A 9,325-nucleotide genomic window follows, 5' to 3' on the forward strand; every position below is an offset into this window, starting at 1 on the left:
GTGCACTCACCGCCCCACCGCGGCTGTGTCCCTCTGGGCTATCGCCTAGTCTGCCGCGGAGCGCCTGCCGTGCCACATCCCCGCGCGGGCTCGGTGGTCGCCCCTGTCCCGTTCCTCTTAATTATAGCGGACATTTCTGTTTTGGTGCTACAGCGTTGAAGTGTGAAACTTGCAGGATTTGCAGGAAACGTTTGCTTTAAGTGCTTTGTTGTCCGGATGGAAATTGTGGAAATATTGTGTGAAGCTGTGGGCACCTGTTTGTTATTTTCTAAGTGAGAGTGGCCACAGATGTGAAGGTTGCCTTGCAATAGCAGCTCTTGTATTGGTTCTGGATAAACTCAATCTAGTTTTGTAAGACTGCTGGTTGTTTTGGTTGTGGTTTTGTGTTTTGTTTTTTTTTTTTTTTAAAGAAAGCCTCCAAGAAGGAAAGTTGTGCACGCACAGCTTGGAAACACAGGAGCTGTCATTCTTGTTCAAGTTGCTTACTGTTTATATGTGAGGAGATAGGTGATGTCCTTTGTCTTCTCTTTGTAGCAATTCTTTTTTTTTGGTATAGAAGAGATGGGGTAATGGTATAGAAGAGATGGCTGGAGGTTATCTGTGATCCTCTGAGAAATGATGAGTGCTGTTTCTGGATTCAGGGGTATCTTTCTGCCAGCATTTGCCCCTTTATAGCCAAGACTGGAAGTGACCAGACAGAATCTACTATGTCTCTTTGCTACGTGGCAGGGCAGAGTAGGCCTAAAACTGTTCCCAGCTAGTGTTTGTCTAACCTCACGTGTTAGCGATTAGCTAAGCAGATAGTGGAATCTGTCCCATTGCTACCAGGAGCTTGCTGTAGGAGCAGGCCACCACTTTCTTAAAACTTCCTACCATGTTACATGTGTTTTTCGCCCCAGACCAAGGTATCTGATCGCTCTAAATGCCTTTTCTAATTCCCAATTCCAATTTCAAAGAGAGTTGGTGTGGTTGCAGTAATGAATGTGATCATTCGCAAGTTCAAGAGGTCCTTGAATCAATAAACTTCCTGTTTCTCTCCAGGAGCCAGTGGTGCTGACAGATACAAATCTGGTTTATCCTGCTTTGAAATGGGACCTGGACTACCTCCAGGAAAACATTGGCAATGGGGACTTCTCAGTATATAGTGCCAGCACACACAAGTTTTTGTACTATGATGAGAAGAAGATGGCCAATTTTAAGAATTTCAAACCCAAGTCAAGCAGGGAAGAGATGAAGTTTGCGGAGTTTGTGGACAGACTCAAAGAGATACAACAAAAAGGGAGTGCCGAGAGGTAAGTGGTATGTGGAGGTTTCTCCATTTCTGCAGGTTTAAGGGGGTAAGTTTCTCTTCAGTTAGTGTCGATGATTAAAACCTCTCAAACTCTTCATTTATTTTTTTTATAGCTCTGCTTTTCCTGCCAGGCTGCTACTTGACAGCACCATTGTTACCTGATAAAAAAAGTCATACCATTAGTTAATCAAGCTGTTCACAGTGTCTGCAGAGACTTTTTTCCTTCTGTCTGAGGCAGGGTTTGGATAGACAAAGCCTTAAGCTTCCCTTTCTTTTGGCAGACTATGGTATTGGTAGAGGAGCTTACTTGTCTGGTTAAAAGGTTGTTGTGGTTTAACTCCAGCTGACAACTAAGCACTGCACAGCCACTTGCTCAGTCCCCGTCCCCTCTCCCCAGTGGGTTGAGGGAGACAATCGGAATGGTAGAAGTGTGAAAACTCATGGGCTGAGATAAAGACAGTTTAATAGGTAAAGCAAAAGCTGCATACATAGGCAAAGCAAAACAAGGAATTCATTCACTGCTTCCCATCGGCAGGCAGGTGTTCAGCCATCTCCAGGAAAGCAGGGCTTCATCATGCATAATGGTTACTTAGGAAGACAAACACTGTAACTCCGAATGTCTCTCCTCCTCCTTCTTCCCCCAGCTTTTTGTTGCTGAGCATGATGTCATATGGTATGGAATATCCCTTTGGTCAGATGGGGTCAGCTGTCCTGGCTGTGTCTTCTCACAAATTTTTGTGCACCCCCCGCCTACTCGCTTGCAGAGTGGTGTGAGAAGCAGAAAGGGCCTTGACTCTGTGTAAGCACTGCTCAGCAATAGCTAAAACATCCCTGTATTATTAACACTGCTTCCAGCACGAATCCAAAACATAGTCCCATACTAGCTACTACGAAGAAAATTAACTGTACCCCGCCAAATCCAACACAAAAGTACAGGCTATAGCACTCAGCCTTTTTTACAGAATATTAAGGTAGTTGACCCTCTTTTGGAAAGATGACAAAAGTTTGCATACATGCGGTGTATATGTTGGTGGTGATGGCTAACACCACTAACAGAGCTGTAAGGTACTGAGAGGAGCTTCACATTTCTGTAGACTGTAGCTATTAGCAACTATACTTAAACCCTGAGTTAATTTTATCAGTCACCAGCCCTCTAAAAGGACTTAAGGATGCTTAATTCTGTGTTAATTGGAAGCAACTCTGTGTCTGTGTCCACTTGTCTGTGTTTTCTTCTTTCTCAGCTTTGGGTGTGCTTTTTCCAAGAGAGAAGGCAGTCCTTGAGCTTAAAAATACATTCTTTTTCCAGCATTGCAGACAGTAGTCTGTAATACTGCAATTAATACAGATGTTTGATTCCTCTAATCTTCTATGTCTAGATGTAAGCATGGCTTTAAAGTAAGTTGGTACTGAAACATGCTGTGTTTTCTGAGCTCTTTTTTGCCCTCACGCACTTCTAGTAGAAGAGGTGACTTATGGCAGTTGAGTTAGAGTGGTGGCGTTTATCTGGTGATTATTGAAGAGTGTGTTTGATATTTGATAGCGGCCAGTCTGTTTACAGTTTCCTCTTCCTGCACTGTGAGGGAATTGTTCTCGCTCTAAAATTCTCTTTTCACCCTGTGATTGCACAAGCAGAACTTAGTTTTGTTCCCTGTACCAGGAAATCTTTCAGCAAAGTTTGGGGACTTCTTGAAACTGTCTCCTTCCACAGGTGTTTATGGCATGTGGTGATAGAACAGAATCTCTAGGAATTACGTCTTTGTTTTGAAGTCTTTCTGAGGAGATGCAGAGATATGTCTTTATGTTCATAACAAAGTTTAATACTTGATTTCTCCTTGTCTCTGGGAAAATACAGGCTATATCTGCAGCAAACCCTGAATGACACAGTTGGAAGGAAGATTGTGGTGGATTTCCTTGGCTTCAACTGGAACTGGATTAACAAGCAGCAAGGGAAACGTGGCTGGGGTCAACTGACTTCTAACTTGCTTCTTATCGGAATGGAAGGTAAGCAGTTTCCTCTGACTGGAGGAGAATAGGAGAAGATTTGGTCAGCAGTTCTGTATTTCGGTTCCAGAAGGTCTTCCAAATGGATTTCCCACTGGTTTCAAAGTGTTCCTTCAGAGCAGGCAGTTTGTGTTGGGAGGGGACTGTTGTCACAACTTAACTTGGGTTATAGAGAGGAAGCAACCAAAGGAATAGCCTGTGCTTCCTCAGGGACTTACTGTGAATGCCTGAATGTAACTGCTCATGGAAAGGCTTTGTGTGATGCTGGTAGGGCTGTGTTTTCAGTAATTGCTAATCATATTCTGAGACCTGTTTACTGTTTGAATGCTTCAGATGCTGTAGATTTAAAATGCTCAGAGTCTGCACATTTAAAATGCAAAAAGGCTTGCCAGTTGAGCAAAGCTAGTCTTCTCTACTTTACTTAGCGTGTCCAATGTCTACCCAGGAGGAAACAGTGGTTATTACATGAAGCATTTGTTCTTATTTGACCTGGTATACTGTGGGGACAAATTCTATTTTGAAAAATTAAGAGCTGAATTTCTTCTTGGAAGGTTAGAGGGCACTGGAGAAATTGAAGATGGATAAATCCTAAAAATATCTGAATAGAGTGGAACTCTAAATCCATGTGGAGACTGACTCATAGGCAGGTGCCTTAGAAGACAGAGGTACTACTACACTGTTGAAAAGGAGAGCATTCTTGTAGAAAGTAATCTCAATGACTGGTCAAGGAACATACACGTTTTTGTGAAGTGGCATGGCCTATAATCAGTGTGGCCATGATATCCAATTATAATTGTCCAATTATAATTACTTGGCAATTCATGGCTGTTCAGTTCTTACAGCAAATGTTTTTTTCCCCTTTGCAACATACTCAAGTCATGCTTAACTTAAGAGTAGTTTGCCACTTGTTTTATAGATGAGAGAAGAGAACTGGACATAAAAGCACTGCACCAACACTTCCCTATAGGTCATAATATGATCACTAAAATCCTATTATCAACAGATTATGCACAAGAATCAAAGAATTCCCTTCAACCAGTCTGTGCTAGAAAAAGAAGTGTCTTCATAGGAGCATGTGATTGATCTATTTAATGAAGTTATGGGGTTAACTGTTATCTTAATTCTCTTTAGTGAAAATACATAAGAAGCAAGCTAAAAGAGTAATACCTGAATTGGCAAACAGCCTGAAAATCGTAGTCATGAGGGGTACAAAATGACCCACTATATTTAAATATTTGATTAAATTTAAGATCTAGAGGCAACAGTCAAGCTTCGTAACAGTTAATCAGACTGAGGTGGTGCTGTTGGGAGCCCCAGTGACAGAGAGATTTGTTTACTTGTTTTCGTGCAAAACAACTAGGGCTTTTTTCAAAATCAGACTGTTAGAATCCTTTTCTCCAGGCCAATAATTTTTGAAAGTGCATTCCACAACTTGTCTTCTAAAACAGTGTTTTATGAAAAAGCTTCCCGTCGACATTCACCATCTGCTGTTCATGGAAACAAGCTGGAAATCCTAATCCCGTAGACCATAAGTTGCTGAATATGGATTTAGAATGGAAATTAGGTGGGATAGCAACTGCTCAATAAAGGCTGACTGATACAGTGATCAGTTTGTAATGTTCCTGCAGTCATTTTCCTTGTTTAGTTTTCTGAATATGTGGGAGAGTATTTATTCCTTGCTAAAGACAGTATAACTTGCTTTCATCTTTCGTACCTGTACATAAGAGCATCTTCAATACTGTTTTTTCTATCTGTCTAGGAAATGTGACACCAGCTCATTATGATGAGCAGCAGAACTTCTTTGCTCAGATTAAGGGTTACAAGAGGTGTATCCTGTTCCCTCCTGATCAGTTTGAATGCCTCTACCCTTATCCTGTGCACCATCCGTGCGACAGACAGAGCCAGGTGAGAGTAGCAGCTCTGTTCTCTGCTCCAGGCCAAAAAAAAGGGCATTTGTGAAGATGCTAGGTGGGAGGAAGCTGCACTAGCTGCATACCACTTGTTGAGCTTTTGCAAAACCTGTGTTCAGAACTGTTACCTGGTGAATACAATGAGAATAGATAGAAGGACTGTTGGCATTTCTGTTTGTATCTGGCCCTGACTTGCAAGTGCTAGGGCTTTAAACATCCCCTTACTGATGGCACAACTGGGCTGCAGTTGCTGCCTTCTCTGTTCTGTTTTATTGATCACTTGGTCAAGCACAGATTTGCTCAGAGACAGATAGCAGGACTCCTGTCTAAGTTGGTAGTACTTTGGAGATACTGCAGGACAGTGCAGTGGACTAAAGACATGAATGGGAATGTGAAAGCCATATAGGGAAGATCAGGAGGCTTTGATACTGAGAGCAAATAATGAGGACTATCATTGCACAACGTTCTTCTGAGTTTCTTAATGTTTTCTTCTGGTAGGTGGACTTTGACAATCCTGACTATGAGAAGTTTCCAAACTTCCGGAGCGTGGTTGGCTATGAGACGGTGGTGGGTCCAGGGGATGTGCTATACATACCTATGTACTGGTAAGAAGGATGGTGGGACTGCACAGTGACCAACAAACAGAGGTTTAAAAGGTCTTCTGCTTAAAGTGTTGGGTTGGCTCTTAAGAGAATTTTGTTTTGACTTCTCCAGCAAATACCATATTTTCTGTGATATCTTGGGCCAATCTGCTTCTACTTCCTATCTGTTGGATGGCACTGGTAATTCTCTCAGACACTGTGTTGTTGTGTGAGTACTCCACTAATGTGTGCAAGAAGAGGATCTGTATTTAAATAAGGAGAACTGTCCAGAAGTTCCGTGGTCTTGATGAGGGAGGTATAGGGCAAGGCTTGTCTAGTGCAGTCTGAACTCATCTATCCAAGGCATTTCACTATAAGCTACAGCAATAGTTTCTTTGGTTTTTTTTGTGTGGTTTCCATGCAGGTGGCACCACATTGAGTCTCTCCTGAACGGGGGGATTACCATCACTGTGAACTTCTGGTACAAGGTGAGTACAAGCACCTTCCTGCGCAGCTTGGATAGCTCTATCCCTGAGGATTTTTTCAGGTAGATGTGTATTAGCACATGTTGTCAGTGTGAGAACTTCATTGCACCAAATCTTTTGCTTTAAAGCTGAAAGCTACTTGCTCCTTTTCGAGTGGTGTGTGAAGAACTGGGTGGCTGGGAGAAGGTGAAATAATCTGCCAATTCAGGAAGCATGTAATGAGCTATTTTTGATATTTCAGGGTGCCCCAACCCCAAAGAGAATTGAATATCCATTAAAGGCTCATCAGAAAGTTGCGATAATGAGGAACATTGAGAAGATGTTGGGAGAAGCCTTAGGAAATCCGCAAGAGGTACAAAAAAGAACCATGTAGTCACTGCTGTTGAAATCATTATGGCTTAATGCAAATCTCGAGATGCCAACTATTTGGCTCTGCAGGTGTCACAATGAGGGTAGGAGAAAGCAGGGTTGCTCTGTTGCTGTGAATGGTTCTTCCTGCTGTCTTCAGAAGGTGCTTTGGCTACAAAAAGGCAAGCTTTTTAAATTATAATTATGGAGAGGACCACTACAACCAATGGAGTAATTGTTCTTGTATGTGGGGAACGGTATACTTTGGTTTTGGGCACTGCCAGGAAAGTGTTGCTCCGACATTCTCCTTAGTCTTCTGTGCAGTAACAATACACAGTATTTCCCAAAAAAATGAAACTGTTGTACCTGTTGAATACAAATCCCTTAAATATGAGAAATCTTTTCTGTTAAGTTATGTGCTTCCCCCTTAATGCACATCTTGATTATCTCTGAATTCTTTGCAATTTTAACCGACTGGTATTTCAGAAAAACTGAGAAGTGCTGAGAGTATGTTTTTGAAGATCTCCTCCTGATCTGAAAGGGGAAATGCTGGATGTGAATGGAAATGTTTTCGTGGTCTGTAACCCTTACCAGTGTGCAGGAACTCCTTTTTAGTGCACTCACGTGAGATTATGCCTCTCCCCTGACATCTTACTGCCATAGCATGCTGAACTTCCCTCAGTGATCAGGCAGTGCTGAAAAATGGGAGTGGTCTTGACTGAAAACAAAACCTTAGCAAAATTGTCAGTCCTAGTCTTCCTTCCAAGTGACCCCAAGGACCAGAGAGGATTCAGTGAGTAAGAATGTTCCTTCTCTGCCCTGCAAAAAGCAACCCCTGATGACTCTTGGCTCATTTTAGTAGCATCTACTGAGACATCACAAGTGTGGGGTGGGAAGTGAAAAAGTTTCAAATGGATATTGTGGATCCAGTGTTTTGGTGGCAACTAAAGTTGGGCGTTGGCAGAGAACCCTGCAATTTTGGTAGGGTATTTGAGGATGTGCTCAAGGGTGCCCTGGTGTTTTATCTAGAAAATACCTTGAAACTGATTCAGTGTACCTTAGGTTCAGTTTGTGCGCTGAGATCCTCTGCCCTGGGCAGCTCAGCTCATAAGGTGGTGTGATGCAGAGGGAGCAGGCTCTGCAGCTGCCATTTCTGTGTAACTGTCCAGGCTAATAATCTCTTTTTGCTTTGAACAGGTGGGTCCCTTGTTGAATATGATGATTAAGGGACGGTATGACTAATGCCTGGCTGCCCGAGTGACTGATGTTGGAGCTGCTTTGTTCACAAGCAATGGAAGATACTGAGCGCTAGTATTGCACGCAGCACTTAAGACTGATGGGTTTCCTGGCCCATCCTTGCCCCACTACAATAAAGGGGGCTACTGGAACTGCAAAACCGTTAGTACCCCTTTCATCCTCCACTCTCACCTAACCGAACCTCCCAAGAAAGAGTCTGCACTTACTGGAAGCTGGATTCATGCTCACTAACTTGTTTTTTTCTCCCTCTGCCCTGTTTGCCACAACAAGGAGCATGGCTTCTGGCACTTGGATGTGTTGCTTCAGGATTTTTCAGGCATTTGAAGAAGAGCTTGGAGGAGAACCAGAAGTGATCTTGTTTCCTCAGCCTCATGGAGTTTGGGCCTCCTGGCTGGGTTTATGTGTTGGTGCCTGCAGTGGATATAAGATGGGAAGTGATAGGTTTCACAGTCCTCTGTTGTTAGAGGATCTGTCCATGCTCAACTCTGACACCTTTTTGTATAATGGAAACGAACATGAGAGATGGCCTGTGTGTAATGAGCAACTGGACAAATGATTCAATTTCAACTTAAGACATCTATGCTTTGGACTTAGTACAGGGTAGAGATCAGAGTGAATTCATCTAGTGTGTGAGCGCCAAATTCTATGCTCTCCAAATAACATCTGTGTTATAGGAGCCTAGGTAAACCTCCTTTCTGACAGCTTTCTCTGGGGAGCAAAGGCTTCTCTCCCGCTCTTCTGAAGCTGCAGTGTGGTTAAAAGGGGATGTAGCATTATGAAGGGAGATGCATAAATACCAGGGCACCCTCCAAGTCTTGAATGATTAAGCCATGTTTTTAAATCAGATTCCCCATGGCTGCCGAGCTAGACTGTCAAAACAGTGTGAGATAGGTACAGAGCCTCCCTTCTCCCCACCAGGGGTGCTGGTTTGTTGGACTAACACAGGGAAAGTGCCCTTTTTACTGAAACTGCAAGAACTCAAGTGTGTGTGGCTGCGCGCCGGTGCGCATGTTTGTGTGATGTTGTGTGGCTCCTGTCCATCAGTTAAATCCATGCCAGTGTATTGTTCCCTTCCTTGTACAGTCACATGAAAGAGGTCAGGGCTTTCTGTTTAAATGTGGTTAATTTTATCTTGATCCTTTTTGTGTTCTGGGACTTGACAGGGCAGGCCAGGAAGTGACAAGACCAGGGCGTAGGAACCAGACAATCCTCTGTTTAAGAGTCCTCAGCAATCGCCCTGAAAACTCATTTTGCTTTCCTCCTCTTCCATGCAAAAGCCTTAGGCTGATACGGAGGCTGGCTTTTTATTCCCTGAGGTGTGCTGCACTGCTGCCCCTGGTTTGGGGGGTGGTGCAGAGGTCTTGTATATTTGATGCGGTTGTAATGGGTCCCAAGAGCTAGAGGTGGAGAAGCTGTTTCATAGCCCATATATCTTATCCCAGAGAATAGTGG

General features: G+C 43.2%; 1 protein-coding gene across 1 annotated transcript in view; it reads left to right on the top strand.

The window, feature by feature from the left end:
- Window positions 1-8,376, top strand: part of HIF1AN (hypoxia inducible factor 1, alpha subunit inhibitor) — a 10,098-nt gene extending 1,722 nt beyond the window's left edge. Inside the window, exons 2-8 of the mRNA XM_009888826.1 lie at window positions 1,042-1,292; window positions 3,144-3,292; window positions 5,052-5,197; window positions 5,701-5,807; window positions 6,208-6,271; window positions 6,510-6,620; window positions 7,814-8,376. Coding sequence (XP_009887128.1) covers window positions 1,042-1,292; window positions 3,144-3,292; window positions 5,052-5,197; window positions 5,701-5,807; window positions 6,208-6,271; window positions 6,510-6,620; window positions 7,814-7,858 — 873 coding nt within the window. The 3' untranslated portion in view covers window positions 7,859-8,376. The remainder of the gene's footprint in view (window positions 1-1,041; window positions 1,293-3,143; window positions 3,293-5,051; window positions 5,198-5,700; window positions 5,808-6,207; window positions 6,272-6,509; window positions 6,621-7,813) is intronic.
- Window positions 8,377-9,325: the final 949 nt, after the last annotated feature.

Source organism: Charadrius vociferus, unplaced genomic scaffold, assembly GCF_000708025.1.
Source record: "Charadrius vociferus isolate BGI_N301 unplaced genomic scaffold, ASM70802v2 scaffold436, whole genome shotgun sequence".
NCBI lineage: Eukaryota > Metazoa > Chordata > Aves > Charadriiformes > Charadriidae > Charadrius > Charadrius vociferus.